Source organism: Lissotriton helveticus, chromosome 5_1 (genome assembly GCF_964261635.1).
Source record: "Lissotriton helveticus chromosome 5_1, aLisHel1.1, whole genome shotgun sequence".
NCBI classification, from domain to species: domain Eukaryota; kingdom Metazoa; phylum Chordata; class Amphibia; order Caudata; family Salamandridae; genus Lissotriton; species Lissotriton helveticus.
In genome coordinates this window covers 1249056959-1249081592 of record NC_136065.1, presented here as the reverse complement: position 1 = coordinate 1249081592, position 24634 = coordinate 1249056959, and the positions used below count along the sequence as shown (strand labels likewise).

The 24634-nt window shown below is 43.4% G+C and overlaps 1 protein-coding gene across 1 annotated transcript in view; it reads left to right on the top strand.

Moving 5' to 3' along the window:
- Positions 1 to 24634, top strand: part of CHST15 (carbohydrate sulfotransferase 15) — a 360039-nt gene that overhangs the window by 256829 nt on the left and 78576 nt on the right. The window contains exon 4 of the mRNA XM_078644020.1: positions 14956 to 15295. Coding sequence (XP_078500146.1) covers positions 14956 to 15295 — 340 coding nt within the window. The remainder of the gene's footprint in view (positions 1 to 14955; positions 15296 to 24634) is intronic.

Below are 24634 nucleotides of genomic sequence, written 5' to 3'. Positions count from 1 at the left end.
GACCAACTAACAAGCGTGAGTCAAAGCAACAGTAAAGTTATGACACACGTATTTCCTTCAACTTACCTATAGATAATACGAAGTGGGCTTGTAACAATGGCAGAACCTGTCAGGCATTTCCATTTATTTTTGTTGTGAGTTTGATCAACCTTTCATTACAAGTGCCAACATACAAGAACTCCACACTGTTATTTTTGAAGGCTTTATTTCAAGCCAATTTTGTGCAGCATATCTTGCAGGAATTCATAATATTATAGTGAGGGAATAAGCGCAGTATATAACTACTTTGAAAGCAGGCCACATAATATATATTATGCTTTTTAGGAACAACTTAGGGCCAGATGTAGGAAGGACAATACCGGTAGGTAACGGATGAAATCGGCCGTTACCGACCGGTAATAGGCCTTTCCTATGTAGGGGGCAATTTTACAGATTCGGTAAACACCGAATCCGTATTTACCGATTCGGTATTTACCGAATCATCATTTACCGATTCGGTATTTACCGAATCGGTAAATGACATGTAGGTAGCACTTTAAAGAGTGCTCCTGGGCTTTAAGGATTCGTTATTTACCACCAACTATTAGTTGGTGGTAAATAACGAATACCTTTGAAAATGCAAATTTGTGCCACATGTGCACACAAGCACTATTCAGGGGTACAACAGGGTGTCAAAGTGCCACCCTGCCACCCTTGACCCTTTCCCTATTTTACCGAATCGGTATTTACCGATTCGGTAATTGACATTTATTCCTATGGGCCTCCAGGCCCATAGGAAGGAATGGCAATTACCGAATCGGTAAATACCGATTCGGTAAATACCGAATCTTAACGATTCGGTAATTTTTACCGAATAATTACCTACATAGGATTTACCGATTCTAAAATACCGAATCGGTAAAATGGGGTATTTTAGAATAGGTAACCTACATCTAGCCCTAAATGCCTAATTTTTCAGCATCAAAGTTATTGCCATAATCAGGATATATATATTTCAAGAGTCAGCACATATTAATTTCTGAACTTTGTATGTTTGTCCATTCTGTAGGTCTGTCTGAAAAATGAGGCAAAGTAATGTCTTAGGCTGGACAAAAAGTTAAATAGCCTCAAAGGCGTTGGTGTGGCTCAGCTCCTAGCCATGCTGCTCTGCTGTCCGAATGCCTGGGAAGTTCTCTCTCACGAAGAGAGATTTGGATAAGTTTTATATACACTCTAAACTATTTATATGTAGAAAAATAAACTTCATTATCAGGATGTAAGGTAAGAGAAATAACATGAGAATTACTTTTATGCTAAAGTTAAAGTATGGAACTCTTATCCTTTTTCCTAACCACCAACTATTCAAATGAATACATGACTATATGGACTAAAAATCTGCTAATAATCCTATAAATGTAATGCATGAGTTATGGTCAATCATGTAATTAGATGCTACATGACTTTCCCGTGTAGTGTATCATATGTGCTGCTAATCCAGATGTCCAACAACGTAATCGGACACGTGCTCATGGTTATTATAAAGTTTGAAAATCAATAAAACATTTGGAAAACAAATATATAATGCGTGTTGTTGCATTATAATAGCATTTAAGAAAGCTATTGCAAATGAATGGGAAATGAATGGCAACATGCACAGCCTAAATAACGTAGCACATGGATGATATAAGGGGCTCCCAAAAACAAATAAGGTAAAATATATGTCAGCATCAACCTAAATGGTTTCCCATGGGGGGGCGAGGGGGGATAATAAGATAACATAGTGAGGGGAGGATGTATCACTGAAGTAATTAGTACAATCTATACCCAAGGTGTCATCTGAGCAGGCAGCTGGAACTGAAAGCATTCCACAGGTATTTTCAAGAATTAGCCAACTAATTTATTTTGTAGATGGAATGGAATCCATTCCCTGTTCTTGGGGACTAGCTCATATAACCTGTTTAAAAAAAAAAAAAAACTATCATACTAAACCCTTTTCTTACCTGCCTGTCTCCTATTCCGCATGGAATACTGAATATGCCCAGTTAGCTTCCAATAATCTTTATGAATTGGCTAAGTCTGTTTCTGAGTTGAATGATCTTTATGGAACAGCAGGGTTTCATTCCCTGCAGAAGGACTACAGGCATATGACAATCAAACTATTTGTGTACACCAGCAGTACTGGGTCTCCACTTGGATCCATTCAGCAGGGTCACATGGTTCTACTTATAGACGGCCCATGTATTGCTTGCCATATTTTCATATTGCCATAAGTCAATAATAACATATCTCTAATTATTGCAGTAGTGGTGAATGTGACTTTCTTACCTGCCTTCTATATTGAGTGCGGCACCCAGCACTCTTAGCTCTCTTCATTTTTTTCTTGAGTCCCTTTTAAGATAGTATGTTGTCATGTGAATATCATGCTCTATTTAGTTGGTGTTCTTTAGAATCACTTCGCCTTCCTTGCTAATGACGTTGCACGATTTGAGGATGCCGAGAAATTTGGGGCCCGACTGAAATCAGTGGTCAAATACAGAAAGGCAAACATTTTAATAACAATTAAAAGGAGGAAACGTCTAGTTTTGTTTCGCAAACATGGTTGAGCATCTCAGGATCAAATGATCTCTTCAGACACAATCTGGAATTTGATTTATAAATCTCTACGGCAGGCTGAAGAAATTGCCTAACTTCCCGCTGTTGGTTCTGTAAAGTATGAATGTCCCTCGAAGGGTCTATTCTTCCACGTTTTCTGTTTCTCTCATTGGTTCTCCTGTATTAGGTACTTTCAGATGGCATTGGGGACATACATTAATCGGATATTAGAGTTAGTTGCATCTCAATCATGTGCTATTGCCTTGTTTTTTAGAGAAGAGGGAAAGGTCAGAGACTTTCACCCAACTTACTTCAAGCAGGTAATGTTGAAGTTGGTTTAATCATTGGCCTATATTCATCGGGATATAGCTAGCGAACTTAAAATTCCACAGGTTAATATTTACTCATCTCTATGGAATAATGGCTCTTTGCTTCCCAAATATCTAGGCAGTATGAACACCGATGGGGAGAATAGAGGTATTAGGGATGAAAATGATATGAACACCCAAAATCTTGTTTAGTCCTATGATGAGCTATGAACTGTATAAATGGTTTCTGTAAAATACATTCAATTATTTACAGTGGTTAACATGTTCAACCTTTAATTCCTTGTACCTGAATGCGAAGGAGCATTAAGGTGCTGCTATAATAGGAATATTAGCTGAATAAGGTGAAAGCACAGTTGTAGCCCTGTATATTGGAAAATGCACACATTGTCCTGACATGAAAGAAGCTCTGATGAGAAGGTTTGGGCTGAACCCTGGAACGTTCTGGAGCAAATTTAGGTCAGCATCAACCAGTCTGCCCAGACTTGAAAATCAAGGCTGGACACTGTGCTGAATTCTATGGAGGGCTGGGGTAAAGTTAACAAGGTAACAACTTATGAGGCATTGCACAATCTAATGACAACAGTATTTCACATATTTGCCCCAACATACTGTGGACTTTGATTTCACAGCGCTTGCGGAGGTTAGCAAATCCACTAAACAGTGACTCTTTATCAGCCTGTCTAGGAAAGTCTCTAGGGAAGACACCAAGATAAGAGGGCAGAACCCAATCAGCCTAACTGAGGTGGTGAGGACAAAAACCAGAACAAATTTCTAAAAAGCCAAGAAAATGTTATAGCGGAGGGTAGTGTTGTATAGCTCCTATATATTCATATTTCGTGTTAAGTTAGCATAGGTACATTTCAGATTTAAACGCCATTTTTCCTTTCTTGCAACTTCTGCACACGACCCTTAATTGTTGACTTAGCTTTCAACCTAGTGGTTTGCCGTGGTGAATGTGAGAATAATATGTTATTGCTCTGATATCTGCTTTGTTTAATAAAACATGTCTGCACGGAGAGTGCTGAAGTTTCAGGAGCAACACGATATGGAATTGTTATGAGGTCTGATCTCCACGCCTTCATAGTCATAACACAAGTGCAGCCTTTGCCAACTTGGGCTTGAGGCGGGATTGATATTGCTTTGCACGAGAATTGTTAACACACTTGATGCGGTGCACATGCAGAGAGAGCTGGTGTATGCTGATGTGATTCCTTCATGCTAGGACACTAAGGTATGGGCCCGCCCTAAAACAACCCAAAGAGACCTTCTTAGATAATAATATAATATATGTGTTAGGGAGGGTGAGATATAAGTGTTGTTAACTCTTATTCATTACAGCATGTTAACATGCTGTCACCATTCGCTTTTTATGTCTTAGTAACTATGCTGATAATTTTGCTACTGATAATAAGTATACTTGTATTATCAAAGATACTGCGCCTGAGAAGACGGCATTAGTAAATAAACATTTCAAATGCACATGTGTCTTCTTTACTCCATGTTCTGGTTTGTAATGATAATATAACGAAAGAGTGTTCATGAGTCCCACGTACCCTGAGGTACTGTAAGTTCATGTTCTGGTTTGTCTAAACATTGGGTGTTTGATATGTCCAATGAGACACTGTAGCTAGCTCGGTAAGGGGTGAGTTGGTTGCTAAGGTAAGTTTTGGGACATCCTAATTTGCCGAGGTTCCACTCCTCTGTGCACAGTTCTGTGTGAGTACAGAAACCCTGCAACATGGCGCCCAACGGTTTCGGTGGTCTTATATCATGACACTCGAGTAGTTTATCATTCATGCCTTAACCCCTTCACATCCGTTTCCGGAAAACGGGGTGTTGGTGAAACCTACCTATTTTTTGAAATAGGTCTTTATTCAAGCTTGATTCTTACTTAAACGGTTTCTTTGAATTTCTACCCAGTTGTGCTACAAAGTATTCTTTGTGTTTTCTTGTTTCCAATTCTGTGATGGCGGCAGCGGTGGCTATTGCGCAGCATAGTCGCGTAGCGATACGCAACCATCTTCAGACGTACCAGGTCCCAGTAGATGGGATGGCTGTGATTTTCGTGGTAAGTGCAGATCCGGCGTTTCCTTACGAGTTGTTTTACTCTTGGGTTACGTTTCCGGCTGTGGACGCTAATTCTGGTTTGTACCACTCCTACACCGCCTCGGATGTCCCGGCTGAATATACGCCATACAGGGCATTGGAAATACCTATTGATCATTGGCAGCATCGAGTTTGGTTTGATGGCGCCCTCCCCCACTCTTTGTCCCGTGCGAGGTTAGGTCCACTCTCAATTCCAGGTACTAATTGGCCTGCGTTGGGTGGCTTTACCCCGCACCCGAATCACGGGGCTTGTACCCTGGCAGAAATTCGCAGGCTACATGTAGTTTCCATTTCCGTGATTCGTGCTTTAGTGCAATACATCGGTCGACATCTTCCTGGTGGTCCCCAGGGGGGTGCGGCCGCTCCCTTGGAACGAGGCGGAATGCGTCTCAATCCAGTGATGGTAAATTCGGTTTTTGGTGCGCGTCCTGTTGACAACGATGACTTCCCATTCTGGCTAGCAGAGAAGTTTGATCAACTGGAGGCGGTTTTTCCGAATTCTACTCCTGCTGATAAACATAGAATGTTGACGATTACTCTACCGAAGGATATTACTCCTGAACTTGCTGACTGTGACAGCTGGGGAAAAACATTTGCGGCAGTTTATACAAGGTGCTTCGGCACCCCGTCTATGACTGCCCTGCCTGAAATCGTTCGACGTGTTCAGAATGATCACGGTCCAGAGGCAGCGGTTGAATTGGGTATGCGCCTGTGTGGTTCTTTTGAGATTGTAAGTGATCTCATTCTCTCCAATGTTAAAGGAGATGCAGTTAACTTTCAGGTGTCGAATGCTTTGGCTGCTCTGCCCGATGCCGACAAACCCCGCCAGTTAGCAAAGATTGTGGTGGCCGCTTATAAAACGATTGGCCGCACAAGTAGAGGTCTGAAATATTTTCCAGTGAAGGAGAAAAAACAACCACAGGGGCAGTCTGCAGTGACAGATGCCCAGCCAAAGTCCAAGAAACAAAATTGGCCTAAAAAACAGACACAGGGGAAGCAGACAATGCAGACTCAGGGTTCTTTTCCTGCAATAGAAGCTCCTGCGCCATCCGAAAAAGTTTATGATTTGCGCGACCGCGCGATGATTAAATCACCTGATCGTTTTCAGGTTTCTGATCAACGCTCTCCTCGTTCCTTTCAGGACACATCGGCCCAGAAAACCGGTGGAGGAGGAGGGGGTGGACGTGGACGTGGTGGCCAACAAGGACGTGGTCAGTCCCGCCAGACGGACGGCGCAGTGAAGCAGGAGGATTCTACGCCTAGGCGTCCGCAGTTTGCGAAAAAGAAAGTCGCAGCCTTAACAGCGCATCGATATGCCACAGATAGTGAGAACGCGGCTTCGGAATCTGACGTGGGCTCTGACCTTGCTGGACAGCGCGGCGGAGATAACAATAGTCAGAGAGGCGCTGCGTCCACTACTGAGGGTGACAGCGACTGAGGTCTACGTTGTTATAGAAACAGCGGATACGAGACTTGCTCCCCCTGAAAGACTATATGAAATCGTCCTGTTAATTGAAGGTGACATACAGCGTACCGTTAAAGGTGTATTTTGGGAGAATCTGTCTTCCACATATGATATTTTACTTTCGGAGGCTGACTGGCCCCCACCTTTTGTGCTCGCGGCGCCGCGAGGGGAGGAGGTAATCCTACCCAGTTTCGCGAACACTGTCTCGAAAGAGCATGCGCAGCATTTTGCAGAAGAGTGGGCTCGGGCTCTCGCGCCGGCTCTGTACCGTAACCAATGTGGTTGGGATAAATTGTCGCCTTGCCACGAAATTCCGTTGCGGTCTCAGCCGCAGCCTCAACCTCAATATCCCATTCGGCGTGAAGCAAAATCTTCCGTCGCGGAAATCCTTGAACAATTGGAATATCAGGGAGTTATTGAAACGTGTGTGTCACCGATGAATAATCCCCTTTTTACTGTGAATAAACCTGACGGATCATATCGTTTGGTTTTGGATTACCGGCATTTGAACTCGCATTGCCGTAACTGTGCAGTACAGAATACCCACGGCTCTGCCCTAGTGGATAGTCTCGTGCGTAAGCGTTTCAAGACAACGCTTGACATATCCAATGGTTTTTATGCCCACAGATTGGACAGCTTTAGCTCCCAATGGACCAGTTTTACAAGCGCTGGAGTCCAAAAGCATTTCCGGCGTCTTCCAATGGGCTACAAGAATAGTCCTGGTGTATTTACCGCTCGAATTGTCTCTATTCTGGAGGCACTCGACCCTGATGCTTTTTCGTATGTGGATGACATATATCTCACAGACGACGATATTTGGGAGCATCTGTGTCGTGTAAATTCTCTTGTTTGCAACTTCGCAGACATGGGTTACAAATTCAACTTTGCAAAATCGCACATAGCTGAACACACAGTGTTGTTTTTGGGCTATGAGCTCAACAATGAAGGTAGAGGTTTGGCTCCTCACTTCTTGGAGAAGTGCGCACAATTGCGCGCACCAACAACACTGAAGAAATTACAATCCTTACTGGGCTTTTTGAATTTCGGCAGAACTTACATTCCTGAATATGCCCAGCGTGTCAAGCCTCTGTATGCTTTGATACAACCAACTTTCTCAAAATCATGCTGGCTGCCTGAGCATTCAGCCATTTTGCAATCCTTGCAGGCTGATCTGCTCGCTTCTAAATATTTACTGACTCGTGATAACCACACCAACCTGGTAATAAGAATAATTCCTGGGACGGTGGGTTTCACCTACCTCACTTTTAATGAAGGTGACACAGTACCTATTGCTTACAAGTCACACTTGTACACCTCGGCTGAGATGCGGTTTCCCACCATAGAAAAGGTTTTAACTGCTGTACAGATGGCAATTCTAAAAGAACGTGCTCTGTCACAGGGGAAACGCATGCTAGTGGTAACACCCTGTCCTCATTTGGAGGCAGTCACGAAAGCCAGTGTACCAAATTCAAAGGCTTTGCACCCTCGGTGGATTCAGTGGGCTGCGTCATTGTCATCCGCAGATGTCATGTTTATTTTTGACGCCTCCTTACGGTCACAAGAGTACTTGCAGTATGAATTCGTTCATCCTGCTCCTCTGGCGATGCGACCTTTGGAGGACTTCCATTGCATCATTTACACTGATGGGTCGGCGCAGGTTGCGCATGGCTCTAAACATGCCTACGTTTCCGCATGCGCCATTGTGGTCGGTGCTATGTTGAATGACGAGTTCATTTCCAGGGAGGTACACACGTTGCCCCTGGGCGATTGCACTGCACAATTAGCAGAGCTTCGTGCTCTATTACTAGCTTTGGAGTACGCAGATCCAAGTGTTACTACTCTAATTGTAAGTGATTCTTACTACTGTGTCCAGTCTTACAATGAAAACTTGTTCTTTTGGATTCAAAATGACTTTCGTGATTCCAAGGGTAGCACAATAAAACATAAAATGATCTGGGTTCGAGTGGCAGAGCTTAAGGCTATGTTGCCACTCGTTTATGTGATTCATACTCTCGGTCATCAGCGCGTGGGAGTACACGCTCTTGGCAACTCGCTTGCTGATGAAGCGGCGAAATCAGCAGTATCTACATACTTAGTTGCAGCAGTTACTAGGTCTAAAACCAAGATTGATAGCGACATCTTGGCAGCGGTTGCTGCCTCTGAGAAGGGAAGTAAACATCCTTCGGGATTCCCTTCGAAGTATAAATACCACTTAAGTCCCGAAAAGGTTCCTTTTGTGACAATTCCTGATGTTGGGGAACGGCTGATTCCCAACTCGGATCGCAGAACAGACTTGATTACAGCGGCTCATGAAGGTGTGGCGTCTGCGCATGCGGGCGTCTCAGCCACTGTAACGCAACTACAACAACGTTTCTGGTGGCGGGGACTGTACAAACAGACGCGTGATTATGTCCTTCTTTGTGACATATGCCAGCAGATTAAACCTTCGACTGCTACGCGTCCGCCTCAGACTCAGTTGTACATTTCTAATAAACCACTAGGCTGTGTTTATTTGGATCACTGCGGTCCATTTTCATCTGATACTGCGTATAAATACATCTTAGTAGCAGTTGACTCATGCACACGCTTTGTGTGGTTATGGCCACATCGCAGCGCTGATTCCCGGACTGTCATCAGAGATTTGCGTATCTTTATAGGGATTTTTGCCTGTGGTACCTTCCATTCGGATCAGGGTCCGGCTTTCGCCTCTAAGGCGTATAAGGATGCCATGACTTCGATGGGGGTCCAAGTCAAGTTTTCGTCACCCTACAGACCCGAGGGTAATAGTGTAGTTGAACGAATGAACCGTGATTTAAAGCAATCTTTGACAGCCCGAGTTATAGGCACTGGCAGAAACTGGCTGGCCCACCTCTATGGCGTGCAGCGTGCTCTTAATAATCTCCCTAGAAGGTCTCTGGGTGGGCGGACCCCATACGAAATGCTCTTTGGCATCAAGATGTTCGTCCCTGACCTTGACGGTCTAGACTCGGTGGTTCGCGCCACTTCCTTTGACGCAGATGAACATTGCACTGTTTTACAGAATCTACAAAAGACGAGAGACACTCTTGCAAAAGAACATTTGCCCTCCACATCGGATGATGCGTTGCAGATCCCGGTAGTTGGCTGGCTACCCCAGGTTGGAGAACTGGTTCGAGAGAAGATCGACAACAAGAAAGAGTTTGGTCCCTCCTATCGAGCTCCGGTCCCAGTGCTTGGAGTGAAGGGCACAAGAACAGTCATTTTACCACCACTTCCAGGTCGTAAGGAAAACAGGTTTATTTCTATTGACAATGTCAAGATACACAGAGTGGCCGATTCTTCTTAGCATGACACCGGCTGTTTCCTGTCCTTCCATTGTGAGAAATTCTATTATGCCCACTGCTTCTAATATTGAACCTGAAGTGGCCATCGAATTACCTGCTGTTTCCAGTCCATTATTGAATAATTTATCAGTAACTAACCTTGATGAGACAGACTATACATACCCCACTGATTTGTCCTTGCCTGACCTACAAGCTCGTTTAGCCACGGAATCCAGATTTTCATTTGACTCTGCTTCCCTTGCCTCGAAAAAACCCTCTAAAATTGCAGTATATGCCAGCCTGTTTAAAAAACATTTTTTGATACCTCCTTGGATATACATTTGGCTGGTCCTTTTTTCAGTTTACCTTTTTATGTCAATTGGTTTTGTGTTTTATTTTTTCCGGATTATGAATGGACACTATGTCGAGGAGAGAACTTGCATTACTCATTTAAATGGAACTTTGGCCCCACTTTCCTCTTCACATTCTACACACAGATTAAAAAGAGACTTGACTTTGGTTAACATCACAGCATGGCCTGTTCTGGATGGAATCGCGTGGGATGCAGTTCGTTTTCAGATTCATGGTCCAACGGAAGTCGTTAATGTCCCTAATGTACTAAGAGTTAATATGGGGGATGTGGTGAAACAAAACATTCGTTCTGATGATTGGGATGTTAATGCTGTGGAAAGTTTGTTTTCTGATTTGAAATATTATGCTGCTTTTGATGCTGAGGATTTATATTTAGAATCTGCTAATTATGGTGAATTGTTCTGTTACCAACATTATGGCAATCACTTCTTACACAAGACATCTTCCCGAAGGGATGCGGTTAATTTTACTCAGTGGGAACATTGCCCAGCACCAACACAAGGGAGTTCAGAAACGTTTCTTAAAAAGTATACTTATTTCACTGACTTTAATCAGTCCAATCCCGAGTCCTTTTATTTTAAATTTCACAAACAGCCACTGTCCAAGGTTCGACTTACGAATACAAAATTGTTATATTCAAAGGCCTTCCTGGATCAATTAGTTACTGGAGGGTATGAGTTATGGAAGGATACCATAGACCTTAAATCAGTTTGGGGCTCAAGGGCCTGGCAGGTACAAGGCACTGAGGCTTTGCACCGTGCATGTCTCATCCCAAATCATATGTGGTTTTTAAATGAAACCATTTCCCAGACCACGTGCTTTGGATTGGCTACATCTAAAAGGTTAAACACCCCGTCTTTCCCGGAGTTGGAGGAATATGAGAATTGGAGTAATTTTACTAAATTGTCCATTAGAGAGATACAAGCTCTGCTTCTGAATTCCTCCTTTAACATTTCCAGTATGAATCCCAAGGGTTGGCTGCTTTGGCACCGTAGTGCTGATGCTTGCCAAAAAAGATTTTTAAATATAACTGACGGTTTTAAGACTGTTAGATCTGATCCCCGTTTTGATTTGAGTCATACTGTCACCTCTTACTCTGTTGGAAAGTTGTGTCAAGCTTGGCTGAAACATTCAACTTTACCTGCGGTTAAGTATCACCTTTCCAAACTGAATGCAGACGTGGATTTGAATGATTTCATTAAGGGCCCAGCTAGTGGCAGGTCGAAACGCTGGTTATATGGTGTTTACAATGAAATTTGGAAACTCTCACAAATTGAGGCTGCTTCACGCCTTAGGGCTATTGATCAGGCAAATCTTGAGAAAGTTCTTGCAGTTGTTGACAATAGCATTAACGTGCTTTCCTCAAGAATTTACACATTGGATAATATTGTGTCGTCTGTTGTTGATATTGTACATGATGAAGTATCTGTATTATACCATGGTCAAAATCAATTACGTTCAATCATGCAGTTTGCGTGGACACTTCAGACTCTGAAAATGGGTAAAGTTCCCTGGGGATACATGAACGTTTCTTCTTTATTTGCACCGTTTAATTTGACAGACAAACAACGCTTGCTTTCAATGCGTGATGCTTCCTTTTCCATGCTACATATTGAAAGGTTGGAATCTTTACCTTTTTCTGTGGCAGAATCCACCGCTGCTACGTGGCTTATCCACGGTTTAATAACACTGCCTTTTGCTTTATATAAGTTTTCAAATTGTATGAAATATGTGCCAATAGGTCGTTTTGAACCCTTGGGTAGCGGTTTTCTTCATGAGGTCTGGTCACTCCCATACACATACAGATGTTTCAAGGATGACCAAGAGGTTTATCTAACAGGGGATGAGTGCACTGAGACGCCAGATCATTCTTTAATGTGCAGACACATACAGTTACACGGTTCATGTAATAAGGACCGCCCGAATATGGCTTGCGTTTTACAGGGCACGCCAGTTCCTGCTATCATCCCCACGTTTAAATTGTTAGAGAATGGTAGTTATTTAATGCTCAATAATGAAAACTGTTGTGGTTTAATTAAAGGTATAGCTTTCATAGTAACAGTTAGTGAACGAGTTATTTGCTGCAGAAATGTTCTTTATCCTCCCACACGTGAACATAGGGAGTCTTCCATTTGGCCACAGATACCGACCTTGGGAGCAGAATTCAGCGGCATGGCTAGAATAAGAGCTCTATTGTCCCAGAAAGAGGTGGCCTTGAGCTCGGCCCGTGAAACTTTCGTGCTTCACATTGCTAACACCCGCACGGAGGTTCAGGCTCTTTTAAACACTGATTTGCCCTTGCATTTCGGAGCCATGGTCCGTTCTATCTTTAACGCATCCTCCACAACGGGCCTAGCACATTTTTTTAAAGTTGTTAGCGGTGGTCTCGTGACTTCCTTTGAGAAGATTTTTGGAGTCATCCCTGCTTTCTTCCATTCTATTTTTTCTTCCTTATTTGGAGGGTTCCCGTTTTTACTTGCTTTAGCGGCAGGCGCATTGGTGGTTTTCTGCCTTTTTAAATATGGATGCCCTTCCTGTGCAAGACCACGCACAGCTACTACTGACGCGGTTTCGCAACCGCATGCTTGATTATTATGGCACACTGCCGTTGGCGACTCTAAGCACGGCGTTTGGATTATCTTTTCGGTTCTCCTATTTCACCTGTGTCCAGCCTGTATTTCGCTGCCTGACCTGTGATTTCCTTTGGGCCATTGATTTGTGTCTCTGCGGACCAGCATCTTCTGTCGTCGATTTTGATCAACTGATGAGTCCTATCATTGCTCACGAGTTGGTTTGTTCTGACGAAAGAATTATGGCCTTGGCGGTGGCACATGGACTAATGGGTCCCTGGGATGTGTTGTCGGCAGCGCGAAATTTCTTGGAACAAAGTTTTCTTGAAAACCCACCGAGCTGTCCTCTGATGGTTATAGAGGATCCGGTGCTGGAAGATCACGTATGTTCCTTTCATCTTTTAAACTGGATGGCTGAACTGTTTTCGGATGAGGACAGTGACTTCCTCCTTGAGGCTGTTGCAGCTTACTTTTCATATACGGTCTTATCATAGACACTGCCTCAGACTGGCATGCTGATTGATAGCATTTCCTTGATTTTATTGACTTTTGGTCAAGACATTTTATTTTTGCTTGCCTATTGGCTTGAGCCACATTATATTTGTGGGCTATTTTTTAGCATTAGTTTTTATAATTGAATTTTTATTCATGCTCGTTTATAAATGGATTCTGCTCTCATGTGATGGCACTTCTGTTACCTTATTTAGTCCGTTCTCGGATCATGGGGGGGTGTTGTATAGCTCCTATATATTCATATTTCGTGTTAAGTTAGCATAGGTACATTTCAGATTTAAACGCCATTTTTCCTTTCTTGCAACTTCTGCACACGACCCTTAATTGTTGACTTAGCTTTCAACCTAGTGGTTTGCCGTGGTGAATGTGAGAATAATATGTTATTGCTCTGATATCTGCTTTGTTTAATAAAACATGTCTGCACGGAGAGTGCTGAAGTTTCAGGAGCAACACGATATGGAATTGTTATGAGGTCTGATCTCCACGCCTTCATAGTCATAACACAAGTGCAGCCTTTGCCAACTTGGGCTTGAGGCGGGATTGATATTGCTTTGCACGAGAATTGTTAACACACTTGATGCGGTGCACATGCAGAGAGAGCTGGTGTATGCTGATGTGATTCCTTCATGCTAGGACACTAAGGTATGGGCCCGCCCTAAAACAACCCAAAGAGACCTTCTTAGATAATAATATAATATATGTGTTAGGGAGGGTGAGATATAAGTGTTGTTAACTCTTATTCATTACAGCATGTTAACATGCTGTCACCATTCGCTTTTTATGTCTTAGTAACTATGCTGATAATTTTGCTACTGATAATAAGTATACTTGTATTATCAAAGATACTGCGCCTGAGAAGACGGCATTAGTAAATAAACATTTCAAATGCACATGTGTCTTCTTTACTCCATGTTCTGGTTTGTAATGATAATATAACGAAAGAGTGTTCATGAGTCCCACGTACCCTGAGGTACTGTAAGTTCATGTTCTGGTTTGTCTAAACATTGGGTGTTTGATATGTCCAATGAGACACTGTAGCTAGCTCGGTAAGGGGTGAGTTGGTTGCTAAGGTAAGTTTTGGGACATCCTAATTTGCCGAGGTTCCACTCCTCTGTGCACAGTTCTGTGTGAGTACAGAAACCCTGCAACAGTAGGTGGGAGGATTCTAAAAGAACAACTTTGGAAAGATGGGAATCTCTCCCACAGAGGAAAGGAGAATGTAATATCACCAGGATGCGGTGATTATGCTAATATGTACATATGTCTATGGCACCCAGAACAGAAGAGACTTTTTGTCTCTTCTGTCTTACAAATATAGCCAGTCAAGTCAATGAGGGAGCAAGGCTAGTCTGCAAAGTCTTCCAGAAGCGGGGTGATTCAAAACCAATTGTTTACTGATTCAGTGATGTTATTAGTGATGTCTGCGGTGATGTGAGTTGTGATGTTATGAGTGATCTCATTGATGATGTCATTTGTGATGCCTGTGAATTCACACATGGAGCCATGAGAACTGAATCTGGGGCAATTATTGTTGTGTCATGTACATATGATTTTCTGTTTGGTGGCTATTTCAAAATACTACTCTTGGATGTTATCCTGGCTGTTTCTCATGCTTACATTTTGTATTTTGATGCTATGTTCGCTGTATATTCATGTGGAACCCAAGATAGACTCTGTAGGACCTCCACTTTTCGATAACTTATGATCAATTCCTGTTTCCTCTACAGATGTTCTCCGTAATACCAAATAGGTTTCTTTCCATTAGCGAAAACCCATGCTGGTATGAAGAGTACCGGGGGAACATCAGTGCAGATCCATACAGCTCCAATGCTTACGCTCTCTACTCCACCCGCTTTCGAAGCCACTTTGAGTATCTGCGTAAGGTTTTTTGGAAGAACCTCCTCTGGCGTGGGGAGAAGAGTTTCCGTCTGCGCTGTCTCCCCCACTTCTACATCATTGGCCAGCCCAAGTGTGGTACTACCGACCTCTTCAACCGACTGAGTCTGCACCCATCTGTGCGCTTCTCACTTCTAAAGGAGCCTCATTGGTGGACCAGGAAGCGGTTTGGTAAGTGAGAAATAGTGTCAAAGGTTAGTTCTGAAGGGTGAGGAGAAGAGCAGCTTTGGAGGGTCTCTTAGTTCATAAGAAACGTATGTTTTCATTTGAGTTTCAGTATCTAAACTCACTTCTGATTATAAGAAACAAAATGTTGAAAAGTTTCGATTTTTTTTCAAATATCCTAAAGACCCCTGTGCCAACAATTCATTGCTCACTTGCAAATTGTTGGCAATTCTTAAAACCGACCTCTCCTTGCAGTTATAATAAATTACATTATTGGACAAGTACTGTGCGAAGTTTCACCAGCAGGCTACAAGTTTTGACTAAACCTTCATGCTGCCCCCTTCAGAGCTAAATATCATCCAACAAGAGTATCCTTGAATACAACATTGGTGGTTTGTATGGAGCAGCTATGCATTCCTCTGAGATAATTTAAGTAGGTGAAGAAAGATCTTCACGTTTACATCAAGTTAGTTAAAAAAATAAAACTATTTATTGACAAAAATCAGTTAAAAATGGCGAAACATGGTTTAGGACATCATAATTTAGGATGGAAAACAAAATGTCCATATGAAATGAGAGGGGGTAAAAATGTATGTCACATTGACAGTAATCTAAAAAGAATCCTAGAGTTGCCTAGAGGCCAGCACCACACTAAGAATAGTTACTAAGGAACACCAGCTCAAGAGTATTGAAGGACTGGTCAGGCTGGGGCGAACTCACTTAACTGAGCTCAATAGGCTGGCTTTCGTTGGTGATCTTGTAGGCTTTTGGCTGTGTGGACTAGCACTCTTCCTGAATCAGTAGAATGTAAGCCATAGTTTAGCGTTTTTCTCTAAAGGAAACATGCATATGAAGTCCAGAAAAGTGTGAATTATTGTGATACCTAAAAACAGGTAACTTTTTCCAAATTAAGTTCCACATCAGACTAAGGGGGAGCATTTAGACCCTGGCATGGTGGACCCCACAAGGTTGGGACAGCAGAGGCGACGTCTCTGGACTCCCATCTGCAGTTGGCCTGCCATATGTAAAGAAACCTAAAGTATACAAAAAGTGGTTAATGGAATGCTTGAATTAATCTCAGCCACTGGTAATTACTCGGGTCACATCCCAGTCCATTGTCACTTTCCATACCATTCCACCTCATTTTAGACCCAGCTATGTGCAAATCTGTCTTGACTCTGCTCCAATGGGAACAGTCTAGGTCGAACTGCCAAGCCAGGTCCTCACTGAATTACCATTTTATTTTTCATCTCTCTTGCATTTTTATTAGTGGGGCAATGCTCCTCTGCCCTGATGGAGGAGCCGCTCCTGCAATGTAAGTCAAAACTAAACACTTCCAAGATTTGAGTGCCACATGAATTAATTAAAAGCATTAGCTAGAAACGCTGCATTTGTCACAGTTTTGAGGTGTGGCACTGCTCCTTCAGATTGAGCACATCTGTAACGTCACAATCACTCTCATCTGACAAGTCGAAATGCCTGTTTTTTAAGGCAATACTTTAAGCAAAATATTAGCACAATGGAATCCAGACCAAGCTACTGAACCAACAAGGTTTTTTGCCATTTTTGCTGCAAATACTTTTAGATGAAGATTAGCTAGTTCTATTAACCCGAGGATGAAAAATGTCAAGTACCGTATGAAAATTTAAACGGGGCCAGCAAGGGAATTTATTTGGAAAACCAATTAGCAGATTCCAGACTTAAATGTTATTACTGCATATTAGTCTGTTCAAGCAAAATTGATATCTGATCTCAGTTGAATTTATCTGTCTGTCAATTGGACAAGAGAAAATGAAGAAACAGCACGGGAAATCTTTTTTATCAAAAAATATTTCTTTTATATATATTTTTCTCAATAATTCATAGGGTTCATTTAAACAGTTAAAAAAACTGATCATGATGCTTTCAAATGAAAAAGAAATTACAAATTAGTCCGATAATTCATCTGAACATGAAGTCCAATCCAATCTAATCAATCAAAACAACAAGTGACTCCTATTTTTCTTAAAGTGAAGGTCGCTTGTATAGTTAATAGTAGATGGGGAAATGGACTCAGTAGTCGACGTTTCGGTCTTTTGTTGTGTGACTCCTTAAGACCTTCATCAGGACAACAAGCATGAGCATATGGCAGTGACCACTTTTTGGATCAATCCTTTTGTGACTTCAGAGTCAGTGTAATCATAATGGACTCTCTGTGGCAGTCCTGATTGTCTGATTATTTTGTGTCTCATAGACTGATCTATGCGAGGAATTTCTTTACTCGTGACCAGTCCTTTCTTTAATTCCTTTGTAGTTTATATTGTCTCTCAAATCGTTTACCAATTTGCAAAGATTAATTGTCAAAATGGAGTGGTGAGACGCTGAAACCTTCCAAACGCACGGATCATGTGAAGTCACGCAAGATCGATTTACAAGTACTGTATGAGGCACAGCCTTACAGAGTTGGATTGGTGTACTACCATCCACATACCACACCACCTAAAGACAAGGGGCTACCAAGGTTCCTAGCTGTTGTTTTTCATAATGCATTCATGTGTTTATTTATAGATAACATTTCATATGCCACTTTTACCATTTACATTAACATTTACCACTCAGGAGACTAAAGTGGATCATGAGGGTCTGCAATTGGAATTGCCAATGGTTTTAGTGGCTTGCACAGACTTAGATGAGTATTAGTTTTGCGGGTCCAAGCCAATAGGAGGTAAATCACTTTTTGAAGCTTGGACAAAAAAAGAGTGAGCACTCGGTTTTAATCAACTGCAGTGTGGAATGGAGAGGAGACGATCACAAGAGGATGACACGTTCTTGACTAGGTTCTGATAATCGACGTTTGCTAATATGAATGTTCGACCATTGTGATGAAAGCCTTAATGGACAAGAAACAGAGAGTTGTAATTGTGTATTTCGCAGGGTTAATAATGCAGGTGAGTTGTGGTCGCTTCTTCTCAGCACCAGGATAGATGCTATTACCATAGTGATGTCAGAGATCAGATTATTAACCCATTTACTTTGTGCAGGAAAAACAAGTAATGATTTAAGGGAGCAGAGATGAAAGAAACAGTTGTTAAAAATTGAAATTTTTTAAAGCTGTCAGATTAACATCAAAATGCATACCCATGCTAAATTTTTTTTCAGGAAGAAGTGGTTCATGGACCCATAATAGAAGGTCAGCTTGGGGATTACTGTGAGAAAGGGACTGAAAGCCATCTGAACAGAGCCCTAGAAAGAGTTCATGGCAGATGTAAAAAAACCGTTGTAAATCTACATTGTATATAAAAAGTATTATTTCAGAAATGCCATGTATGTTAACATGTAATACACCCTTTAATTCAAGTTGAACATATGGTGGCCCTTGTAATTGGTGTTCACCCATAAGACCAACAGGCGCCAAGGCATCTGTACAGGTTCGTAGAAAACATGCGCTGAACTAGGATTTCCTCAATGCAGCACTAGAGGCCGTAGTCAGGAGCGAGGGGGTAATTGAGTTTCTGTAGACATCTGACGACTCTCCATTTATATCCAACTATACCAAGGCCCTTTGTGTGATGATTTTTCCACCAACTATTTAATGTAGTTCACATTTTTATTGGGATGTTCCACTGGACTCATCATCTATTTTTAAAACCCAATTTATCCCATTCGTTGACATTTATTTCTGCTTACCCTTCCCATTTGTGCTCTTCCACTGCCTGCTTTTAATTTATGGAGGTTTTATTTTGATCTGATGGTAATGTTTCTCCCTACATGTTCAATGTTGTGAGTTTGACTACTGAGTGCATGTGTGATGTGTTAGACCTCTGAGAGCCGTGTAATCTTGTATTAGCTGCATTTGGTCTCCGATTGGAGACAAGTAATACTCTTTACTTATTTACTATGATCCTTTCCAACCCAGAAGGGGCATTTTGTAAAAATGGAAGAACTTAAAGGGCAGAGGAAGAAGATGTAGCAGGAATATATAGAAAGAAGCTATCCATCTTGAACACTCAATTATAAATACAATACGTTTCTCCTTGTCCAACCTTCTCCTCAAACTCCAGGCATTGTAAAGACATATCTGTCCTAGGTTTTAGAATGGTTTGGTTAAGCACGCACACAAGCATACTTGTTACATATGCTTACTTGTACTAGTTCCTGTCTTCTCGAGCCTACTTGAATATTTTGGGACCTCTTCACAAACTGCACTCTAGTACATTTAGTAGTGTCCTACATGTAGATGTCTCAGCGTCTTCCATCATTTCCGCATAGTGAGCTGTGCCTCTTGTGCAGTGGTCTCAATCAAGTGTGTGCAACGTAAAATACAGTCAAGTCACCAGTAGTAACCTTATGTTCGTCAATCACATTTATGCACTGTCTACCCTCTCAACTTGAGGGGGTTAAGAAATGTGAGTCTACCTTTTGTCAGAATGGTATACTCTGAAATGGTGAATAACCAAAAGAAGTAAAGTTACCACAAAGTGTAAAACTTAGTCTACATGTGTCGATGTAATCTTCTTTAAGTTTACCTTTGTGAGGGCCCTATGTATTCAAAACTATTTACATTTGTGCCCTGGGAAATCGCACCATGAGCGCCCACAGAGTACTGGGATATAGTACCATTCAGTAAGGGTCGTTATAATGCTATTGTAGGCACTATCATGCCATATATAGCCACTATCTATAATTAATTACCACCTTAATGCAGGACTAACACTATACTTAATGCAGGGCTAACACTATACCTTAATGCAGGGCTAACACTATACCTTAATGCCAGGGCTAACACTATAATCGGTGTGGGTGCCATGGCTGCCTCCAATATGCCAAGAATTAACACTAATAAGCCCTCAATATCGTAATAAATAACACCATACTGATAGAACCATCACTGTGCCACGGATTTCCACAATATTTCAGGAATTACCTCCATTGTGCCAGAGTGGGCAGTGTGCCGTGACTGAGGACTAGTGTGGAGTAATTGTCAAGAATTACCACCTTGACGGTTTGGCTATTTGACTTTCTTGACAATTTTCCAAGAATGACCACCATACAGTAAGGACAATCATTAGCCTATAGATGGAAAGTACTGTGCTAATAGTGTACACAAAAGGTCAACAATTATCATCATTCTGTCAGGATCCCCATTATGCCAGAGAAAGGCACCATCATAGCACGGATTTCCATGAGATGCCAGAAGAAAATACTGTAATGCAAAGGACAGAATGTTGTCAGGGATAAGCAGCATGCCAGGAAGGCCCATTAGTTGCCATTAATTACCACCTTTGTGCCTGGGCCATCAATTTACAGTGTGGTCATCGTGCCATGGACGTCCACAAGTTGCCAAGTTTTGCCACCATTGTACCAAGACCACCGTTTTACCAAGGTGGGGAATACGCATCATCAGATGGATGCCCTCAAAGTGTGAGGATTTGCCACCATTATTTGAGGGCTGGCTTTTTACATGGGTGAAAAGTGGGCACAACGCTCACAGACTCCTCGCACATACTCAGGCAATCCCAAACAGACAAACACACACTCCCCTCCATTATCCCTGTGAAGAGTCGGGCCTGCTTGGCAAGTCATGAAAGTACTGGAATATTTCATAAGGGCCTCCTTGAGAAGTGCTTGCAAAACCTGTCACTTTTTAGCAGATGAATTTGAGAAATGTACTCTAAAAATGCCACTCAGTCTATTATTTCTAAATCTGTTTTTGGTGTAGGAGAACACTTCCAGACTTGGTCTGGAATGTCATGCTCCCTTGCTTTGCTGGGTGAAACGTGGGACGGCAATGTACACTAATTTCAAAGTTGCTGAGCTGCTGGGGCTCTTGTTCTCCACGTGAGAAACTCAGCAGCAGATGAAGACGGATAGCACTCACTCTGCTCCCAATGTGGGAGGCTGGGGTTATTGAATGAGTGATTACTTGCTGCTGAGTGAGTCCCAAAGCACCTCTGGTGTGGAGGTAAAGGTACCTCCTTACTCCGGGTCATTAAGGACACAGGCTCCTGTCCTGAACTTTTCACCTACAGATCACAGAGTTCAGGTGTGCTCATATAATTAGTTCAATGGAAGCAAACCAAGATTGCAAATCCCAGAATTACCCAACATTAGGCTGTAGCACAAAAGTCCATAGTAAGCGCACAACGAGACATTCCCTCCTCCCCAAATTACATCACCTTACCGCCCGCTACACCCAAGAACTCTCAGAATCAAGTTATGGGGTCATAGCATAGCCTTTTATTCTCATCAAACCAAGTAATTCAGCACATGCTATTACCAGAGAAAAGTATCCTTCTAGGATATATAACAGTTATTCACAGCTTCACTTTTTCTCAGCATCAACATGTCAACGGCAGTAAGGAAAATAGGTACATTACACTTTAACTTTTAACTCGGCCGTACACTAGAACTTGGCCGTATATTTGAACTTGACCATCTCAGCCCACATCTTCCACTCTGCTGCGCACGTTGCGCCGGCAGGCTACAACGCGCTACAGCCAACAGTGGCATTACTTGACAACCTGGGCACCGCATACCACACCAGCCCACCGGGGTACCTGAACACAGCCAGCCTCCCCAAAATTCTACTCAGTCCGCACATTGTGGGTTAGGGCAGTAGAGTCCAGGACCACCGGCAGGTCTGTCCCGCCTCTGCGCCTACCCAGCGCACACGTGGAATCTACCCCTTCCTGGGGTCCATGGAATGGCTGCACCTCCATTGTTGTGCATCCTCCTTTGTTGTTAACTGTCAGCGCTCCGCCTCCGCTTCTGAGAAGTTTTGCTGTTATGCCGGATTTGGTTGACGAGGCTCCTGTGGCCCTGCTGTGGTCCGAGGAGACAAAGAGAATGAAACTCCCAGAGCCCACCCTTAACTAACCTTCTAAGTTTCGTTTCTTCCTGATGACATCAATTGGGCAAGCCCTTCTTTATCCAGCCCCTCTTCTCAGGGCCAAACCTCGAAGGAGGGTCAGCCTAGTGGCGCTACTAAGGGCACCCCTCCACTAGGCGCGGGGGCGCCTGCTCAGGACTGGAAAAAAATTCTGCAATGGCCTGGATGGAGGAGGCCACCCTATGTGGAGTGCGAGGAAGTGAAGGAGCTCATGTTTTCTGATCCATAATATCCGTCAGTGTTTGGGCCACTCTTACTTGGAGGGCAGTCTGTCTTTACCCCTGATCTGCTGTGTATCCCTTGTATGGTGACACATATATAGACGGCGCCCCTGGATTCGAGCTGGTTGCTCATGGTTCTTACAAGTCCAGTGAGGCCAAATAATTGAGGAAACTGACAGCTTTGGGTGCATGCTTTCATTAAGGCATTATGGCAGGAAGGTTATAGTTGATTAATCGCTCTCTCCATCCCTTGCATAATAGTTATAGAGGGAGTTCAGGGTCTCAGTCCCAGACTTATGTAGGGAGGTTAAGTCATTATGGGAACTATTTGTCCATCTTTCCCATGAGTCACTTTATTATCCAGTGTAGGTCGGGGGGTTTATTGAGGAGTTGTTGCCCCACGTCCCATGGCTCAGAGTGTTCCAGCAGAGGAGGGATGACTTACAAAGAAGGATATGGCTCTGTGCTCCAGTCCTCATGGTGTACACCAATGGTAGGGACACAAGAGTCATGAAGACACCTCTTGTTTTCTGCCTCTTGGCTCTCGATATTCTCTCAGTATATGCGGGGCGTTGCGGAGAAAGGACCCATGGCTCGCTGTGTACACACCACAATAGGACTCTACTTTGCAGCATATGGGATGCTCCCTTTGTATTTGTGCGTTTGTGTGTGTGTGGAGGGCTATACTGAGAGTTCCAGGAAAAGCACACGTTGCTCACTGTGCATTTGACCCTAAGTCCTCCACCTCCCAGCTTCTTGGGATGTAGAGTCTGTGGTGAGAAGCTCTCCTTTTAATAGCACCTTTAATGCTGGAAGTAAGCTCTGGTACCTTTACAGCCCCACCGGTGCCTGGGTCCACCCTCCTGATACTGGTACCTTTTTTACTGCCCCACCTGTGCCTGTGTCCATTCTCCTGACTCTGGTACCTTTACTGCCTCACCTGTGCCTGTGTTCACTCACCTGACTCTGGTACCTTTACTGCCCCACCTGTGCTGCGGTCCATCCTCCTGACTCTGGTACCTTTACTGCCACACCTATGCTGCGGTCCATCCTCCTGACTCTGGTACCTTTACTTTCCCACCTGTGCTGCGGTCCATCCTCCTGACTCTGGTACCTTTACTTTCCCACCTGTGCCGCGGTCCATCCTCCTGACTCTGGTACCTTTACTGCCCCACCTGTGCTGCGGTCCATCCTCCTGACTCTGGTACCTTTACTTTCCCACCTGTGCCAGGGTCCATCCTCCTGACTCTGGTACCTTTACTGCCCCACCTGTGCCAGGGTCCATCCTCCTGACTCTGGTACCTTTACTGCCACACCTATGCTGCGGTCCATCCTCCTGACTCTGGTACCTTTACTGCCCCACCTGTGCCGGCGGTCCATCTTCCTGACTCTAGTAACTTTACTGCCCCATCTGTGTCGCGGTCTATCCTCCTGACTCATGGGGGAAATATAAAGCAACACCAACAGACTGTGGGGCACAGTAGTGCAGCAAGGGTGCCATGAACCCCAGCGCAAGGAAGGAAAACGAGCCCTGATTGCTGTTTGGGTATCAAAGTACAACAATAATCACCGTTTATTAGTCCCCTGTGACCTCTGGGAGCTGGTACCACTGCACCCTTTGCACCATTGACAGCTGCACCTCTGGCTGGCTCTGTAGGGAAGAGTCCCATTAGAATGATCCACCCTGATGGGAGAGCTAATGGAGGATCTCAAATAAGAGCAAAACAGAGTCTTCCTGAGAGAGCCTTTCCAGCCAGGGATGCTAACCAGGGGTATAGGGAGCAACCCACACAGGAGTATAGCCTCTGACTTTCCTGCCTTGGCAGGCCATGACAAATTAGGGCGAGATATCCTCAATACACGAGCAAGCAACGCAGGCCTCACCCCGCTAAAGGGAAGTAGCTGGCAGGAACCTTAAGAGAATCAAATCACAAATGATAGTGCCGGACAAGCTGTTCCCCCACTCTGGCATTTCCCCAGTAGGCTGCAGGCTACATGAAAGCTTTAAGTGCAAGAAGGGCTGCTGTGACCCAACCGTGCTTCGATTTTATTCACAGACTCAGTAGTTTAAGTCTGATTTTTGCCAGTGGTTATTTTTGTTTCCAGTCTGGCACTGCCAGATCAAGGCTGATAGCAGCAACAGACTCGATCTCCATATCTGTGGGAGAGAAGCCCTTATTCTGATTGAGAAGTAACCTTACGGAGGAAGCTCTAGAAATGTGAATACCATCAGAGGTGCCTTTTAGAACCCCTGGC